At 43.3% G+C, this 20,135-nt stretch overlaps 1 protein-coding gene across 7 annotated transcripts in view; it reads right to left on the minus strand.

Annotated features, from left to right (window-relative positions):
- The window catches only part of LOC126402518 (ephrin type-B receptor 2-like), a 146,707-nt gene that overhangs the window by 95,224 nt on the left and 31,348 nt on the right, over nt 1-20,135 (minus strand). For all 7 annotated transcript variants that reach the window (XM_050064592.1, XM_050064595.1, XM_050064593.1 and 4 more), the window contains exon 2: nt 9,259-9,323. In XM_050064592.1, the coding sequence (XP_049920549.1) occupies nt 9,259-9,323 (65 nt within the window). The remainder of the gene's footprint in view (nt 1-9,258; nt 9,324-20,135) is intronic.

Consider the following 20,135-nt stretch of genomic DNA (forward strand, 5'->3'; position numbering starts at 1 on the left):
TTTAATCTTTATGACACTTAAATACAATTTGCATAATAATTTGGAACGTGGTGTAAAAAATTGCTATGTGAAGAACTAGAGGTGTAATTTCATCTGGAGTATAGCATGACCTCACACACCCTCTCTCTGTGTTGATCTCCAGCCCATTGTTTACAAGCCGGTCCGGCTGCGCATTCATGTACGTTCATGTGAATCCCCCCCCTCCTCCTCCTCCTCTTGGAGCCCTTGGCCCTCCCTCCCTATAAAAGGCTACAGCCAGTGAGCAATGGCAGCGCGTATTTTCAAAATGAAATGGCAGAGAGCAGAATGAAACTAGCCTCCGCTAGCTTCCCAACTAGCCCCGGCTCTCTGTTTGGATCCAACCGGAGCACCGAGCCCTGGTTTGTTATTCAGGTTAATGTGGGAAGAAGCAGCGGGTTTATCGGGTAGCTGAGTGAAGCTGGGTGAAGTGGAGGCTGCGGAGGAAACACTGGGATCGGTCCCAGCAATGGGTCAGGTGTTACGGTTGTGTTAAGTGAGTAAGTTAGCCCGGCAGCCCAGCTAACATTTTCAATTAGCATTGTAAAATGTAGCCTCGCAGGCAGCCTGGTTGGCTCTGGCGAGCCAGGCTGCAGCCCGCGAGGCTATATTTTTGTAATATATTTGCTGAGATGGAGGAGTGGCTCATGACACACTTTGTTTTGGTCTACAGGCAGCGCACAACAGCAAACCTAGCAGTGAAACGATTTCACTTTTTGCCCCTTTAAGCAGCAAAATAAAAACTGGGGTAATAAACGCAACAGGAGAAACAGAATCAAACTTGTAGTTTCTGAAATAATCAGTGAAGTTACGCTGCTTGTCATGTGCTTGGACGGGGCTAGGGGGTGGCTACTTGGGCTCAAGCCCTGGATGTTTTCTGAAAAGCCCCGAATGTGAATTTTACTTTGGAAAAAAAAGAAAAACGTCTTGTGAGTAACGTGCAGAGAGGCAGCAGCTTCGGGAAAGTAGCCTGCATACTGCGTAGCCTGCCTGGGCCTGCCCTGAAGAAAAAGTGTTTCCTTGTTTATTATTCTCCAGGGTAACATGTTTTTCCATGACAGTGGGTGAAAGCGGAGCACTTCCAATAGTTCGTGAACGGCCGGTGGTCACGGCGAGTATACGAAGGTTAAGGCTTTAGTTTGTTTCATTAGTCTGCTACAAAGTTCAATATTCATCATTATGAATTCCATCATGAACAATGACAGGCACCCACTCCATGCATTAGAGGTTTTTAAGAAGAGCACACATAGTGACAGGCTGATCCCAACAAAATGCAAGGAGGTACAAAAAGTATTTTCTGCCTGTTGCCATAAGGCTTTTTAATGATCAGTAGTGTGCAATAATCTGATCGTATCCCCTGATGTGCAATTATCTTAAAATACTTTTAACTTTTTTCTTCATATGTGCTTTTATATCTTTGAGATATGTTGTTTTGTTACCAGTGCTGTATTATTACCTGATGTTTTGTACATGCTGACTTTGTCAATAAATAAAAGCAAAAAAACAAAAAAACAAAAACGGTTTGTCATATTGGCAGAAATTGTAATGTTGGCCATTTCCGATATTTCATTCTAAAGCCATAATTGGCCGATACCGATGACATGCCAATATTTTTGTTGATTCCTTATTCCACAGTCCTGACAGTTGTGCTACTATAAAGCATACAGTGTATGGTTGCGGGTCGGGTGGTCGATAAGGTGTATTTCTAGCATCCGATGCATCTTTTTTGTGTTATTTAATATCCACCAGGTGCTACTAAGACGACTACAGTTTTTGTGTGCACACGGCTCTGCAGTCTCACGCTCTTTAATGGGCATTTGCAGGGTGTTTACCTATGCTAATTAGGAACAACTGGCACGCACTTTTAAGACAGATGCAAACAATTCTGCCATTGAAGAAAATGTCATGAATCTGACAAAGACATTTTCTAGGAATTTTGTTAAAGAGGCAACAGATGGCATCTTTTGCTAAATATATCATTATGAAAATAATGTGGGTTGCACAGGGTAGTGGCCACAGTAAAATCAGACTAGCAGTGTTTACATAGGTTACTTAGTGGCTGTGCAATAAGCTTCTGCCACCGGAGCCGAAATTTCACGGAAAAAAATCTGCTTTACGGCAGGAAACGCGTCATGTATTGCGAAATTGGTCGGTCAGCCAATCAGGGACTGGAGAGAGTGCTTATGAGGAGTTGGGCATGAGATAGTTGAGTCACAAGCACAATTGCAGACGGACAAAGTTTGGAGACAAGTGAAAAACGGCCTAGCAAAAGAAAACGAGCTCCTCTGTCTGAGGAGACAAAGAAGAGCAAAAAGGAGAGTGATAAAAGAAGAGGAAAAACAAGAGTAAACCTCAGTCAGGCATTCAAGAGATGGAGGGAGCTCCATGACCGAAGAGGCTTCAAAACCAATGTCCAGCTACCTTACTTTCTAATGGATCAGTAAGTAACATGACAAAATGTTAGCTAGATGAGAGAGGACTGTACTGTACTGGCTGTTAGTTAATTCCTAGCGGGCCAACATCGCAAATCGCCGCAACCAGGGACCGGGTAGCAAGTGTTGGTCAGCTGACATACTCATTGCCATTCTATGGCAGCCCTCCCTTCCTTCTGTTCTCTTCTCACGGAGGCAGCTATCGACAGACATTGCCCAGCTAAGTTACGCCCAGCTAAGTGAACACTGAAATTTGTTTCCCATTCAATTTAAGCTCCAACTGGCCGCATCGTTTCCATACAGTGCCATTTATTCTAGAATCGGGACTGTTTACATGTGCATATTGGTGTAATTCCACTGCGTCTACTGATACTGTCCATATTGGTATAATTTACTGTGAGTTGTTTGTACTGATACTGTGCATTCTGGTATAATTATTTGCATTACTATTTGTTTTTTTTCTCTAGATAAATCCGATAATTGTTGCTCGGTCTCTTTACTCATTTATTTATTTATCAATCAATCAATTCAATCAATTTTATTTATAAAGCCCAATATCACAAATCACAATTTGCCTCACAGGGTTTTACAGCATACAACATCCCATTTAGTAGAGTGTCCACAAACCTTCTCATTCTACATACACATAGAGGTATACCGGTGGCTTTAAACAGCCTACATTTTTTTTGATTATCTCTAATCCCCACAGTCAATTTGGTTGTTGCGACAGTGCGACGCAACACCACTAACGCTAAAAAACCCCCGAATCCTCTGTTGCCTTTTCAAGAACAAAATTTAGATAAAAATTAGGAAGATATTTGTGAATGAGGCCCCTTCCATCACAATGGACATAACTTTTCATGCTTTAAATACATGTATTCATTAATTCTCCATAACTACCTATCCTGTCAGAGGCCACAGAAGGGCTGGAGCCTATCCCAGCTGACATTGGATGGAAGTTGGGGTAAACCTTGGACATGTCACAGACTATCACAGGGCTGACACACAGACAGACAACCATTCATGCTCACATTCACACCTATGGACAATTTAGAGTCATCAATTAACCTGCATGTCTTTGGACTGTGGGAGGACAAAGTAGTACCCAGAGAAAACCCTCACTGACACGGGGAAAACATGCAGACTCCACACAGGAGACCTCCTCCTATTGCCTTGAGGTGACAACGCTAACCACTGCACCACTGTGCCACCAGCTTTAACTACATGGAGCTGAGAATACTGTCTGTACTAGGGTTGCAGTGATATACCGCTTTCATGGTATACCGCAATAAAAAAGACAACGGTTAGCATACTGTGTACATTTGCTTTCATTTATTTAAAAAATTCAACTGGACATTGAATCTCCCCTTTATTGGAGCTTTCCTAGCGAGTTTCAGGAGCAGGACCACACCCCAAATACACCTCTTCCATTCCCTTTAAATGCCAACCTAACCTGCTCTTCCCTTTCGCTCCCATCTTCTACGCCGCCAGAACCAAGAGCGCAACACGGCCCGAGAGCTTTCTACTAGCCAAATAATATTCGCTCATTCACAAAGTAGTATTTTCTACTTACCGATACAGTCATGGACGTCGTGTCCTTGTCTCCATCTGATGACGACTTTTTCGCTCACAATCAGGAGGATCAAGCTCCAAGTTTCCACACGCTCCCACCAGCAGATCCGGCTTCGGAGGCCGAGGACTTCCCCGCCGATGCCGTGCCCGACACGCCGCCTCCCCGGGTCCTTCGGCCGTCGAAGAAGCGCGTGAGTCCGACCAGCTGCATCTCCTCTGCCATCCACATCCCACCCGGTTCGTCTCTCCATAACTTACGCAATGAGTACAGTTCACCTGCGGTTTCCACCGCCTCTCCCAGCTCACTCCTACGGTCAGAGAGAAGAGGACGCGGCGACTTCAGAACAACCCACCGCCGTCACTGCAATTCCCTGACGCCCTCACCTGCCAGAGAATGACGTCACCACGCACACCCCGATGACACGCCGTGACAGCCTCACTCCAGCTAAAGGGACAGTCCGCCTGCATCCACAGGTCATGCAGCCAAAATCTCAGCTACAAAGGCAGGGACATCGACCTTTGAGACCAAGAATCACCACAGCTCCTGGCACATGTCCTACATCGGATGAAGCACGTGGCGTTGAAATTCCTGGACCTTTAACATCATGTCCGGGTTTTCCCCAGCACCAGCTGTCCATTCCCACATGGGCCAATGGCCCCTTTAACCCCACCCTCCAGCACCAGCAACAACAGCAGCTGGCCATGGCCGGGGTTTCTGGCCATGGGCCGCCAGTGCCCTCCGCAGCCCACCTCCAGCTTTTACAGCAGCCAGCCTTAGCTGGGAATTCTAGCTGCTGCATCACAGTACACCCAGCAGCCGGCTTTCTCTGGGGTTTCTGGCACCGGGATGCCAGCACCCCCCGCAGCTGCATCACAGTACACCCAGCAGCCGGCTTTCTCTGGGGTTTCTGGCACCGGGATGCCAGCACCCCCCGCTGCTGCATCACAGTACACCCAGCAGCCGGCTTTATTTGGGGTTTCTGGCACCGGGATGCCAGCAACCCCCGCGGAGCACTACCAACAGCCCCATCTGCTGGCTGCAGCTGGGGTCCCTGGCACCGGGTTGCCAGAATCGTCCATTCCACAGCTCCATCAGTCGTCAGCACCCGGCCTTCCTCTAGCTGCACTTCATCACAGCTTTTTCCCTCAACTCATCCCAGCCCAGTGGGCAACCACCCATTTTACTCTGTCCACAGCCATTCCTCCCTCTCGTCATCTTGGCGCTCCAGTTTCCCGTCCTTCTCCGGTTCCAGCACACTTGCGCAGACAAATCATTGATGCTAATTATATCAATCAGGCTCTTCTACTCTTGCCATCCTTGCACCAACCACCCAGCGACAGGTGTCTTGAAGACCTTGAAGTTTGCCTCCACCTGAAGAGGAAGCAGTCCAACTGTTCCAGAGAACTCACACCAACTGAGTTCGCATATACCTTCTCTCTTTATAGAGATGTCCTGTGCTCGCTCTTCTCTAGCCATCGCCAAGAACTGGACGACTATATGTCAAATATCCTTAACCTGGCCCTCCGTTTTGGTGGCAACGGTTTTTACCAATACCACATTCACTTTGCTTCTGAAGCCGCAGCTCATCTCAATCAATTCAACGAAGCTACTTATTGGGGCACTCTTGACACAGAACTGTATTGCCGCATCTTCGCTGCCTGTACGGCCGTGACTTGCTCCCTATGTGGTGCCCCTTCTCATCCAGCTTCCTCTTGTTCTGTTCCAACCCGTGCAGAACCTCGTCCTAGCCAGCCAAGAGTGTCTGCTCTCTCCCACTTGTCGTCAGCAGCCCCGCCGCCACCCTTTCTTCCGACGCCTGCATCATCCACCCTTCCGGTCACCAACGGCATCGACGCTAAGGGCAGACCCATCATGCATCAAAATGGTTGTTCCATCTGCAACAACTTCAGCGACGCAAGTTGCAACATGTCGCAGTGCCGCTACCTCCATGTTTGCTCCTACTGCGGAGGCGGACACGCCCGTCCAGCATGCCCTCACAACCCAACTTCACTTAAACCAGGTGAGCACCTATCGACACCTACAAACATCCCTGCCTTAGCCATGGCACTTCGCAATCACTCAGATCCAGCTTTCGTGGACTTCCTTGTAAATGGTTTCAGGAACGGTTTTCACCCCGGTCTATCCATACTACCATCCTCATCGTTCGAATGCAAGAACCTGCAGTCTGCCACAAACAAACCAGAGACGGTCAACCGGTTGCGTGCCAAGGAAGTCAGTGACGGTTTCATGATAGGTCCATTCGCACATCCTCCTTTTCCAGATTTCCGTATCAGCCCCCTCGGCATCGCAACCAGAAAGTATTCAGGAAAGAAACGCATAATCGTCGATCATTCGGCTCCCCATGGCAGCACATTCCCAGCATCAATAGCTTAATTCCAAGCCAAGACTTATCCCTCCACTACACCACCATCAACCATGCCATTGTCCTCATCAAACTCACTGGCAGGGGATCATGGCTTTCGAAGGCAGAAATCACAAGTGCCTTCAAAGTTCTTCCCATTCACCCAGAGTTCTGGCGATTCTTCGGCGTTCGCTGGCGCGGTGCGTACTACTTCGCAGTCAGGCTCACCTTTGGTTGCAAAAGCAGCCCCAAAATCCACCTTTGGTTGCAAAAGCAGCCCCAAAATCTTTGACATCTTGTCAGAAGCCCTCTGCTGGATCCTATCCAACAACCACGGCATTCCATTCCTCGTCCATCTCTTAGACGATTTCCTCGTCATTACCCCCACTTCATCGCCACCGGCTTCTGGCCTGGTCACCCTGACCTCAGTCTTTTCCGACCTAGGGGTTCCACTGTCAGTGGAGAAAACTGAAGGCCCCTCTGCTTCCCTCGATTTCCTCGGAATCACGCTGGACACCAGTTTGTTTCAGGCCTCTCTCCCCATTGAGAAGCTAAACCGCATCAGTCTCCTGATATCCAATTTCCTCCTTGCTCCTCGCTGCACCAAACGCCAACTGCTCTCCCTTTTAGGTCACCTCACCTTCGCCATGCGCACCATTCCCCAGGGGTGGGCGTTCATCTCTCACCTGTTGTCGATCACTTCTTCCGTGCCATCTCTTCTGGCCTTCATTTCCCTGGACGGTTCAAGCTGTGCCGAGCTCCGTCTTTGGCTCCACCTGCTTGCAAATTGGAATGAGATCACCTTCTTTTATGATGATCACCTGACCCATCCGCAGGACATCCATCTCTTCACCGATGCTGCTCCCTCAACCGGTTTTGGGGGCTTCTATAATGGAAAGTGGTTTGCAGCAAAATGGCCCCTGGAGGTCTCCAACGAATGCCAGATCGCTTCCTCAGCTCTATTTGAAATTTACCCCATCATAGCTGCTGCCGTTCTGTGGGGCCATGAATGGTCTCGCAAGTCCATCCTCATACATTCAGACAACCTCGCCGTCATTGACATCATAAACAAAAGGTCGTTGTAACTCTCCATCTATCATGCCGTTCATGCACCGCACGAACCTTAGAAGCCATGTTTCTGCTTGCTTTCTTCGGTTTCCTCCGATGCTCAGAATTCACCTTCTCGACCATCCACTTCGACCCACGCCACCATGCCTGCATTTCAGATTTGTCCCAATTCTCCAACGACGCCATGGTCTTCTACATCAAGCAAAGTAAAACCAACCAATCCGGGCATCCTACACCAGTCTTCTACTTCAACGTACCATCACCGCTGAATACACCAGTCTTCTACTTCAACGTACCATCACCGCTGAATGCATTCGAGACCCTGACTAGTTATTTGTCATTCCGAAACTCTCAAAGAGCTTCATCCACAGATCCACTTTTTGTCTTGGAAGTTGGACAAGTCGTCACTCGATTCTGGTTCCAACATCACCTCCGCCACGTACTCTCCTTATCCGGTGTTTGCCCTTTGCAGTACTCAGGTCATTCATTCAGGATCGGAGCTGCCACTTCAGCCTCCCGCAATGGCGTCCCAGAACACCTCATTAAAATCATGGGTCGTTGGTCTTCTCAAACATATCATCGTTACATCCGTTCAGACCTCAAAGATCTCAGATCTGCTCAAACCCTTCTTAATAAGTAACTGGAGGTTTTTGGGGGTCCGTCATTGCCCAGGCGCTGCGGCAGATTCTCTAAGCCTCCCCACAGCGCTTCACCGGCCGAAGAATGATGCTTCGCAGTTTTGTTTTGTTTTGTTTTGTTTTGTTTCGTTTGTTTCTCAATAAATCATTCTACGCATTACTTTGATGGTGTGGTCCTTGCTAGTGAATTGGAGCTTTCCTAGTGAGTTTCAGGAGCAGGACCACACCCCAAATACACCTCTTCCATTCCCTATAAATGCCAACCTAACCTGCTCTTCCCTTTCGCTCCCATCTTCTGCGCCCCCTCCCACCCACCCCATTCTTTCTCCCTGTTCTCCTCTCCTCCCTCTCCTTTCTCTCCTTCCTAGGGTCCTGAGGGGGTCTGTCGTTGCCCAGGCACTGCGGCGGATTCTCTAAGCCTCCCCACAACGCTTCACCGGCCGAAGAACGATGCTTGGCAGTTTTGTTTTGTTTTGTTTTGTTTCGTTTTGTTTGTTTCTCAATAAATCATTCTATGCATTACTTTGATGGTGTGGTCCTTGCCAGTGAATTTAAGTTATTTTCTAAGGGGAGAATTTTTACACATACTTGCACACTTTTAACAAAATTATTTCAAGTTTCAGTTGTAGTAATAAAATGTTTATCCAACCCACAATATCTCTTCTGTTTTCATTCCTTTAGGGTCATTCCGACTTATATAAATTCCGTGATATCATGATACAGTTAAACTGTGAAACGATTATCATACCATACCACCGTAGTCTGTACCATTGTAGTAGTATTTTGTATATGGGACTTTTACTTGTAATGGAGTATTTTTACATAGTTGTACTGGTATTTTTTTATTTACTTTGTAATATTCATTGTTTTTGGAGTCTTTCATCAACATCTATACACACTAAGACAATGGTCTCCCTAAACTGGAAATCACAGCATCAATACAAGCTGTTCCATTGAGAGTGAGACACTGATGAACTCACTGTCCTTTCATTTGGGGTGTTTCAACCAGAAAATCTGACTGATGTATTGGGGTCTCCAACTGTCAGTGTCAGATGTTCATATTTTTGGGTAAAGACACTGTGGCTCCCTAACATTGTAACAAAAACATTTGTATAATAGCTCTATGTTATACACACTGCTCCTAGTGTCTTGGTTTGTTCCACTCACCCCCTGTGATGGGTAGATGGTCCAGCCCAGTTCTGCTGTTGCTGTAGTTGAATCCATTAGTACTTCTGCAGGACACAAAATAAAGAGGTCAAAGTTGGAAAAAATATTCAATCTTATATCCAGAGAAAAGAAGTGTTTCACAGAATACCCAAGTCAATCATTTTACCTACTGCTGTCATTTTTTAAATTTCAGTCACTGTAATGTTTCTGGTATATAGGTCGGGGTGTGTAGACAGTTAAATCATTCCACAACCACAAACCATGGATTACCTGAACTATCCTGGAACATGGATAATTATAAAGCATCAGCCAACAATGTAAGAAGACATAAAGAAGGACATTTTTTTTCTGCTTTAAGGTGGTGGTAATTTGAAGTTTGTGGTGTTGCAGCAAAAAACAAAAGCACTAATTTTTCGCGCATTTCATTCACCATCTGGGCTAAGCCCCGGATGTCCTACAATCCTAAATCCGCCTCCGCCTGTTTTAAATATGTTGCAGTATACTGAGTATTGCAATAAAATATATTGCGATATATAGCTAAATTTTCAAAACTTAAATTATGTCCCTAAAGAAAAACGTTGTCAACATCTGTTTTATCTAATAAGATAAAGTTGTCAGTCTGTTCATCTCACTTCAGCCATTTTTTGCAGCAGCAAAAAGTATCTAATGGACTGAAAAAGCAACTGATTATATTATTCTAGTACCTCCCTAAAGTCTAATTTGTATTGGTGGTATTAATAATTTATATGATAAAAAAAATCGATACTACTGTGTGACGATATAATATTGCCACACTAAAATGTTGCGATCCTTTGCTGTATGGATTTTTTCCCCTACACCTACTGTCTTTATAATTAAAGTCTCAAATAAGAGGTGATGATTTAGTAAAATCACTTGGTGTTGCCTCTCTGCACCTGCATAGTGTCTGAATAAGATTTATGTTTTCACAGCTTAACCATAGCTGTGTTTAAACAGAACTCAAAAAATACTCCCTTCGTTGATTTCAATTCTTTATTGGCAATGCATGCTAATGCAGAGGGTTGGATTTTGTGCCCCTGCTCCCACATTTGTTTGCTATGATTGAATAAATAACGTTAGCGCTCCGACCAATCACAGTGGCATACATAAATACATGACCCATCCCTAGGCCAGTTTTTAGCCAAGAGAGAGAGCAGGAGGAATTTACTGAAACATGATGCTTTCAATTTCATGTGTCTTTAGCTAGCAAAGGAGAGAAATCAGAAGTGTAGCATTTAAGGCTATGTTGGGATTCACTGGACCACAGATGATTTGTCATTTGTACAGATTTAAATTGGACATGTGAGGGCTTCTCCTCTGGGTCTTGCCTAGCCTCGCGTCACCAGGCTCTTTACATAAAGTGGAGAGCCTGGTTTTTATTCACTCTGAATTTTGTCTGGATTCTGGTTCCGGTCTAGAGAGCGGATGCAGAATTCACCAAATTCACCAAAGTAAAAGTGTTCACCAAAGTAAAACTTTAAATTCTGGCGCACCATCGATTTGGGGTGATGAGGGGTGTAAGAAAATCGATTAACTTAATGGCTTGGGGCTTTTCTTGTAAATTATATTCTTTAAATTAAAAGTTTCACCGCATTTTTATTAGCTTGGTGCTTTTATTTTGACGGAAAGGCGCATCCATCGAATTCCGGATCCTGTCTCACTCGCCCTGGTTCCGGTTCCTTACCAAAACAGCCACTAACGGCCCCAGACTAGGTTTTGCCATCTGAAATGGTGGCTGAGACCGCATGTTCTTTGTTCATCAAACAAAGGAAAGTCATTTGCTATTTGTCTCCACAGGATGCCTCATTGTCACACCTGAGTCCAGCCCATGGACTTAGTTTTCAAACGTGATTGGGCACTACACTACTGTCACAGTGACATGTGTCTCTGTGATGTCACCAAGCCATCTTAGTTTTTTTTTTTTTTTTTAGTTTTTATTTACTTTATTAATCCCCCTGCGGGGAAATTCAATGTTTTCACTCTTGCTTGTCAATTACACACAGGTCCGAAAGACACACACATGCACAAACAGGACCTATACATGCACAAAGTGGAGAGAGATGTCAGAGTGAGAGGAGGTGTTAGGGAGATGCTTCTACTCTCCATCCCTCTCTTTCTCCTGAACCTCTGACATGCTCTCTTTCCTCTAAAGGTGGCTCTTGCTCCTAAACCTCTGAACTCTTTTTTTTTTGTCCTGGACTTCGAGGTAGGACATAAGCAGAAGGACCCGCTGTACCCTAACCCTGTTCTCTTACCCCTGCATGCTCACAGCACGAGCTGCAGCTTTGCTCTGAATGTGGCCTGCTCCAAGCAGACACAAAACTTGAGGACCAGAGAAGTTAATGTGCCAAACAGGAGGTTTGCAGCTAACTTTTCAACAACAAGGAGAACCAAGCTGAGTTAGCACTAGACTTCTAACTCTGCAAGGATACCTATCTACCAGTCTCCTTGGATCTTTACCTTTGAAACAAGGACACAGTAAAGACTGCATCTAGAATCACAGTTCTTTCCAGCCTTCAACTGCCGGCTAAGAAGAGCAGCAGCAGCTCAAATCTTCCCTCTAATCAAGGATTGGTAGTGTAACCACTAGGCATAGCATTATTATAGTTGAATAGGTTAAGCAAGACTGTTTAACTTTGTCGATTGTGATCTAATGCTGTTCATTGAGTTATTGTTGAGAATGTTGTAGTCAGGTTATTGGTTAGTTGGCTTCACCAAAGCTAAGTGATGTAAGTTTGGTAATGCTTTACACAGGCAGAGTCTTGCATGCAACTGACATCCTCTGTACTAACCCAGACCCTTTTGCAGCACATATCGCATACACATATTCTCACTCAAATTGGCTTTTAACATAGCTACACCCAATGAGGAAACTCAGAATTCTCGCTTCTCCTCCTTTGTCTTTGTCCTGACTGACCACAAGGTCAGGCAAACCTCCCCCGATCTGAAGCCATCTTTGATTCGGCCGTCTTGTAGTTTCTGGTTGTCAGCCATTTTCAGCGTAGACCAGACGGGCTGTGTTTCACACACACACACACACACACACACACACACACACACACACACACACACACACACACACACACACACGCACGCACAACACAAATACATACCCATGCTTGTATATAGTGACTAGTTAGAATTTGTGTGTTTTGTTTGCTTTGCCTTCTTGTTAATAAATACTTTTTGAACTGTGCCTGCTGTCTGAAATAACTATCTGTAATCCAGCCGAATCTACTCAGTCACGCATATATAACACCTGTTCTCAAAAACAAAATGGCTGCTAATGCGTCTCCTCTCTGGCTCTGCTGCAAGTGTAACTGTAGTATAAAAGCCCCCCCCACTAACCCTCTAGTCTAGTATTGTGGATGAACTGTGTATATTTGGTGTTCAAATAGAATTAGAACCTATGTGCCTTACGTTGTCTCTCACATGGTCATACTACAAACATCAAACACAAGAGGCTCTTCAATCTTTTGACTTTTACTGCCAGGAAAAATATTTTGCTCTTTTCGACAAAGGATGTGGCTCCAACAAAAAAGTCCAGGAACAATCTTATAATTCAGTGTGTTTCCAATTAATATATTTTTTGTATGCTTCACTCCTCAGTAGATGCTATTCATGAAGTTTGGGAGCCTTACTTAAAGGGGATACATATAGGATTCATACTTCGCAGCCAGTAGGTGTCGCACTCACACTCGACCACTCTCGCTCCACTCTTCAATTCTACAGGTTGCCACTCAACCAAATCAAAATATTGACGTATTTTGGGCTCGTAAAAATTTCTGAAACAATTATTTCTCTACTGTAATTATTTTTTTCAGGAAAATATAGACTTTAATTCTACACCTTTCTAGACGTTCTGTGGATGTATTATTTTTGAAAAAATATTCGTTTTGATGAAACAGCTATACATATGACTTTTAAACTACATTAGACCTACACTGTCATCCTCCATATTACAAGAGTTACCTTAATCAGCTCAGTCAGACTCTGTACATTTCAAGTCAGTCTTCCTGTAACCTTGCTATTTAGCTATATAACCTATTTGTTTGTTTGATGCTGTCTTTAATTTGTTGTAGGAGGTGATGAAGGTTGGGGATGGATACAATGCCCAATATTTTTATTCTTGCTATTCTTACTTTAGTTACTCATCTTATCTGTCATGTCATGTCCGAGCTGCTTTGGACAGTGTTGTATATAAAAAATGTGATAAATATATTCTTAGTATTCACAGTGGGGCAGTGGCAGTTTTCTTAGTGAGACGTCCCTGATTAAATAATGGTAAAAAAAATGCCCACATGACACCTTTACTGGCACTCCTGATTATTCTGTTTGATTGGTCAGCACTATAATTGTAATTTCATTTTCTTTGTGTACTCTTTGTGTTTGCAAATACTTCAGATGTCTAGACCTCTTAACCTCCCACCCAGATACAAAATCCTGCAGGATACGCCAGGTGTGAAACACACCCTAGGGGGTTGGGGCCAATACTTGCAGCAGACAAAAGAGTGTGAAAACACTGGGTAGGGGCACCACTCCCTGCCGCAGACAGAAGGGTGTGAAACACATCTTAAGAAGCGGTCCTCAGGTATAAATGTTTAAGCTTTCCCATGCTCGGGGTCTTTCTTCATTCTGACCACTCGTGTGCTGACTGACCTTTTCTTTGCAAAGAAAATAAAAACCTTGTCGGCCGGCAGAAGTCTCTATTTCATTACTCACCAGCAGCAGAGAATTTCCACAACAGCCGGTAGGAGACTCTCTAGGCTCTCTGGGCTAGACTGTTCCACAGAAAAAGTTTGAAACAGGAGTCAGTGGTCAGGGGGAAAAGTGGGATTGATAACCCAGGGCCCCAGTGGGGGCCCATGAAAAGCCTGGTGTGGGAAGTTTGGTTTCATTTGCAATTTTTATTGACTAAGTAATTAGTGCCTTAACCAAATTAAAACTGACTCAGAAAAACCTTCAGAATGGTGGGCAGCATATCAACTTATATTCAGCAGAAGAATATTTACATTTTTACAAATGTCTCTTTAACAAATTTGGCAAAACAGACCCTTTTTTTTAACTAAAGCCAGTTTCAAAGTTACACATAAGGACAATTATCACACCTTACAATAGAACACATACAATATAGAACAACCAAAGTATCTGTGTTTTTGAATTGAGTGACCTCCACAAAGATTCTAACTTGATATTATACTGTCAGCCTTGTACGGGTTTTCAGAGTCAGACTGAAATGAGCGCATCCACTGTTGCATCCAAGTGTCCCATTTTTCCGGCTGCTCGCTTCCTGTTAGTATCAGCAACAATTAATGAGGAGCTGGGAGGAAGCTGCGAGCCAGGTGTCAGAGCTGCCGCTAAATCGGAATAAAGAGGCCATGAGCACTGACCCACAACCGATTCCTACAGACTCAACCAAGAAGGAACAGTAGGGAAAGGGAATACTGAAGATGTGAGTGTGTGTCTGTCTGTGCCACAGCACTAATACAGCCTGTGGTCTTACACTTTCCTCAGTCATTTACGAGGAACTATTTATATGAATTAATTCTGTTATTACAGAGAACAAAATTATTAACTTGGGTTAATTTTTATGAAAACCCATTTTTGGTTCTTTTGATCCTTGGACCCTTACAGACTAAAGGAATAAAAATAATATAACAGGAATGGACACATATTAGGAATTTAAGACCAATTAGGAAGAGATTCACCACTTTTTTTTGGTCTCTCTTGTTCAGTGTTGGGCGAGCTACTTGGGAAATGCAGTGAGCCAAGCCACCAGTTACTCTACATAAAGAAAAGTGTCACTACATTGTCTGTCCCCAGAGAAATGTAGCAAGCTAAGCTACAACAAAATGTTAAAAGTAGCTGCTTTTTGCAAAACTACTTTTAATATTTTTTACTTTTATTTTATGTTAAATCAGCGTTTTCTCAGTGAGAAGAAAAACTGTCTGCCAAAAAAATAGGCAGTCAAAAAATGTTCAGTTGAACTGTTCATTATATACATATTTTTTGAAGACTCATCACTAGGCCTTCCTACTTAATGCATTTTTTGTCTTGGCCTCTTTCAGTAGGCTATCTGGCTCCGATAGTAATTCAAAACCAGAATTCCCATAAATATTTTTCAGTCAATAAAACCATCATAAATAAAAGACAGTAATATCAACAATAAAAATAACAGACCTAAATAAAAACTTTTCTTTGGGACAAACCATGATTATGTCCTGCAAATAACACATGACATCAGTTTGTCTCTCTCTCCTCTCTTCCGTCTTAATACTGTTCTCTGTCTCTCTAACTCCTTTCTTGGCTCTTTTTGTGTCTCCAGTGTCTACATTCAATGGGCAAGACGTGAGAGACGTGTCAAGAAGTGCAGCGTAGCCAATCGGAGGCAGAGGAGGGCGAGCCTTGCCAAGAAAAGCCAATAGCGAATAGTATGTTATGTCATACTGAAGGGCTTCCCTTCAGTATGACACTGCATGCCTCAGTGCGGTGCTGGTGGCAGTCGCATTACTTATCCTCAGTTTCATTATCCTTACTTTTATCCAGACCTCCACAAAAAAAAGTCTGCTGCACTTCAGAGCATTTTCTAGGAAAAAGAGCTTGTAACTTTTGTGGAAGCTACCGCACTACTCGATCAATAATCAGCTTTGCTACTGGAAAGCTATTTGACTCAGCAAGTATGATGTAACCACCACACTACTGAGAAATGTAGTTAAGTTAGTAACTTTGCTACTTGTAGTGATGCTGCTGCCCATCACTGCTTCCATTTACCAGGCCTGTAAATCTGAATGAATTATACTCTGGTGCTCATGGTTTCAGTGAAATGAACTGAATGATTGACTTGTGGAGAATCTAGAAGAGCTAATGATGTGTAGGATCTCCATATTGACAGAAGTTCACTTAACATTATATTTGTATGCACAACATTAGGTCAAGTGAGTAGCCAACAACTCTGTTGGGTTTAAGAAGTTGTATATCCAAAGAATTCCTATGACAATGAACTGCCTATGGCTGGGTTCTGACTATACAACATCTTTTTCTGTTCTGACAGTCACTACGTCAGATTAGATGACTATGAAGTCATTAAATCTTGCGATGACTTGACCGACAGACATGACAGACACGTTGGTACACAACCAATCATCGCTGTCATCTTTCACAGCGTGCATGATGTAATCATATTATTCTTGTCCTATTTTTATTATTATTACTATTATTTTTCTTTCAGTCACTATGGCTGTTCTTATCCCAGCCAAAGTGTTGTAATAATGTGAAAAGAACCACCAGATGGCAGGAGCTACATTTGAAGTACCGCATGAAACCGTGCAGGTCACTGAATCCTCCACAACAAGTTCCTGCAAATATTTCACAATACAAGCCTTTTTTTAATAATAAGACAGTGTCTCTCCACCAAAACAACAAGGGGCATTTCAATTGAAACGTTTACAGGAAGTGTTGAGTTTCAAATTAAGGCGTGATGCATTAACTTTAACGGGGCTAATGAGAGCGGATTAAAAGTAAAAATATAAAAATACAGAGGGAAAAAGAAATAAAGGCCTTTTCTCTTTTTTACTCTGTGTGGTAACATCCCTAAAAGAAATATCAAAAAGGCTGGGGGGTTGTTGCCGTACAGTTTAGCAGACTGCTTTGTGTTCCGGGACATCGGAAGGTATCCCAAACATGGCATTGGTTGTTGTCCTCTATGACACACTACATGAGATAAAACAGCCAATTAACGCTCATGACACTCATTATCATTCACGATCCAAGCCAACAACGTAGATTGGTGGCGTCGGGCTATAATTGGGCTGATATTGTGTAGTCTGAACCCAGCATTATGACTATTGATACCCAGCCCTAATGATCATGTTGCTCTGTATCTGCTGAATAAATAGGCAACAGTTTGCTGGCACAAAGAGTGGTCAAATAAAAAAAGGATACTTTTTTAATTCAAGCATAAGGCAAAGAATAGCAAAACTGGATATCATGCAGCAGAGACTTCAGCTAACAATAAGGAGAGTTAAAGGGACAGTTCACCCCCAAATCAAAAATATTTATTTTAACTCCTACCTGTGGTGCTATTTATCAGTCTAGATAGTTTTGGTGTGAGTTGCCGAGTGTAGGAGATTAGAGATGTCTGCCTTCTCTCCAATATAATGCACTTAGATGACAATCAGCTTGTGGTGCCAAAAAAATAAAAAACAAACATTTGAAAAACTCAATAGCCCAACTCGGTTACTCAAGATGACCACAGACCTCGCTGTGAGCAGTATCATGTAGGTACTATTTTATTTCTACTGAACTACACCCACCAACCATATCACCGCACAAAAGGAAGCATGCTCATGAATGAGAGGCTTGCACTTGTCACAATGAGAGATGTAAACATTAATGGCATCCTTTCCATCTGAGCTGTAACGTAAGCTATCTCAGTGGTGCTAGTTGAGCTTGCAGTAGATGCACATTCCCTGGGAGCGTATCTATGTTTCCAGGGTTCTATGTTTCCCACTTAACCTTGCAAAAAAGGTTCTATGTTCCCCGCTTACACAAAAAAGGTTCTATGTTTCCCAGGTTCTATGTTGTCCGCTCAACCAAGCGGGAAACATAGAACCCTTTTTTGCAGGGTTAAGTGGGGAACATAGAACCTTTTTTGCAGGGTTAAGTGGGGAACATAGAACCCGGGAAACATAAAACCCTGGAAACATAGGGATGACCCCCATTCCCTTCTGGGGGTTGATACAGTTGGCAGGTGTAGTTCAGTAGAGAGAAAACAGTTCCTATATGAAACTCCTCACAACAAGGTCTGTGGATTATCTTGAGTAACCAAGTAATGATTTCTGGAAAGAAACATTTCTGTTGAGTTTTACAAATGTTTTTGTTTGTTTGTTTGTTGTGGGTTTTTCGGTGCTTTGAGAAGCACAAGCCGAGTGCCATCTCGTTCCATTATACTGAAGAGAAGGCAGATATCGCTGCAGCCGTTACCTCCACCACTCAGGAACTCACACCAAAACTAACCAAACCAAAACAATCTAGACTGATACATAGCACTACAGGTTAGAGGAAATATAGGTTTTTCTGATTTTGGGGTGAATCATCCCTTTAAGTTCTCTGACCGTTGAGCCCCAGGTCCTCTAACAGTTTTCCATAAAAAACATTGAAATGGACTGCACTTGTGTAGCATTTTTCTATAGTCCTTTGACCACAGTGCTTAAACCCTACACGTCACAGTCACCCATTCACACACTGGTGGCCAAGGCTACCATACAGGGTGCCACCTGCTACTCAGTAACCATTCACATGCACTCCACTCACACACTGATGGAACAGCCATCAGGAGCAATTTAGGGTTTGGTATCTTGCCCTAGGACTCTTTGGCATGCGGTTGGGGGAGCCGGGCATCAGCTGCCAATCTTCTGATTGGTGGACAACCCACTCTACCTCTGAGCCACAGCTGCCCCAGGTGTATTGCATGGAAGTCTCTCAAGATGTATCCTTGATACTAGTGTATTAAGAATATACTATATAGAATACTATGAAAACTGAGGTTCGATACCCTACAAATTTCAGTATTTCCATAGAGGCTTATTGATATTGTCTGCTACTGTGGTAATATTGTTCAAATAGCCTTTCATAGATACAATCTTTATATAGTGTACATAGTTGTAATATATGTAATATTTGTAGTTAGATACAGTATATGAATTATTATTGCAGTATTCCAGTGTGTGGGTACTGACTATTTTTTTAAGATTTATATTGGCAGAAATATCTATAATTCAATACCTGCTGATTGAAACTAACTGCAGACACTGCTGTGACATTTTTTGCACAAAAATGCATACTTCCCCTGTTTCCTGTAAATTGGTTCCATCCAACAGAAGGTCACTTGCCTGTATGCTGATGAATTTTGTAGCAAACATGAAATCTGTCATGATCAGAGAGAGAGGAGCTTAATAGACACAAGTTAACATATTTGTTAATAATGAAGAGCTGTGCTGCAGTTGTGCATTGAAAATGCAGGGGGCTGGCATTGGCTGGAGCTGCTAATGGGCGCTGGAGCAAGGAAATGGGGACAGCATGGGCTGCCGTGGGCGGGGGTGCATTAGTATATGTTGCCCTCCTTTCGTGACTAGACATTCGTCATGGCAGCTCCTCAGTCTCTGCGGTTTGATCACACCTGACTTAACACAATATGCTGCTGGACATTTCATTGACATGAGGGAACTGCTGAATAGCAACACAAATTACATCCTGTTCAAGGAACTCAAAGCATAAATACTTAATGAATCATTTTTATGATGGATTTGTTGTATTGCAGTAAAGTTGGGTGTGATGCTTGTTATCATCAGATACTGTAGAGCTCACTCTATCTCTTTTTCTGTCCAATAATGGCTCCTTCCCCTTCCCACTGGCTCCATCTTATATATATATATATATATATATATATATATATATATATATATATATATATATATATATATATATTTATAGAAAGAGAGCTCTTGTCCTGCCTTTCTCTGCATGATTCAATGAAAAATAGGGCAAAGAGGAGGAGAGAGTGGGCCAAGTCCAGCACACGTAATCCTTGTAGGCTGTGCCACGCTATGTATGCCATGCTGAATTAAACCCATAGGAAAACATTCGAGAAATTCACTTTGTTTTATGTCACAGCACTGCCGGCCAGCTGTCAGACACTTTCCTGTGTTATTCTGATTACTTTTTTAATTAGGTATTACTGAACTTAATCCTAAATGTAACTGACTTGTAATGGTAAAGTAAAGATGTTAGATATGATTCACTACCCACAATGTAGAGATCGTATTTACACACAGCCTTAATACATCAACTTTTACACAAGA

Source organism: Epinephelus moara, chromosome 16 (assembly GCF_006386435.1).
Source record: "Epinephelus moara isolate mb chromosome 16, YSFRI_EMoa_1.0, whole genome shotgun sequence".
In the NCBI taxonomy this organism is placed as follows: Eukaryota; Metazoa; Chordata; class Actinopteri; order Perciformes; family Serranidae; genus Epinephelus; species Epinephelus moara.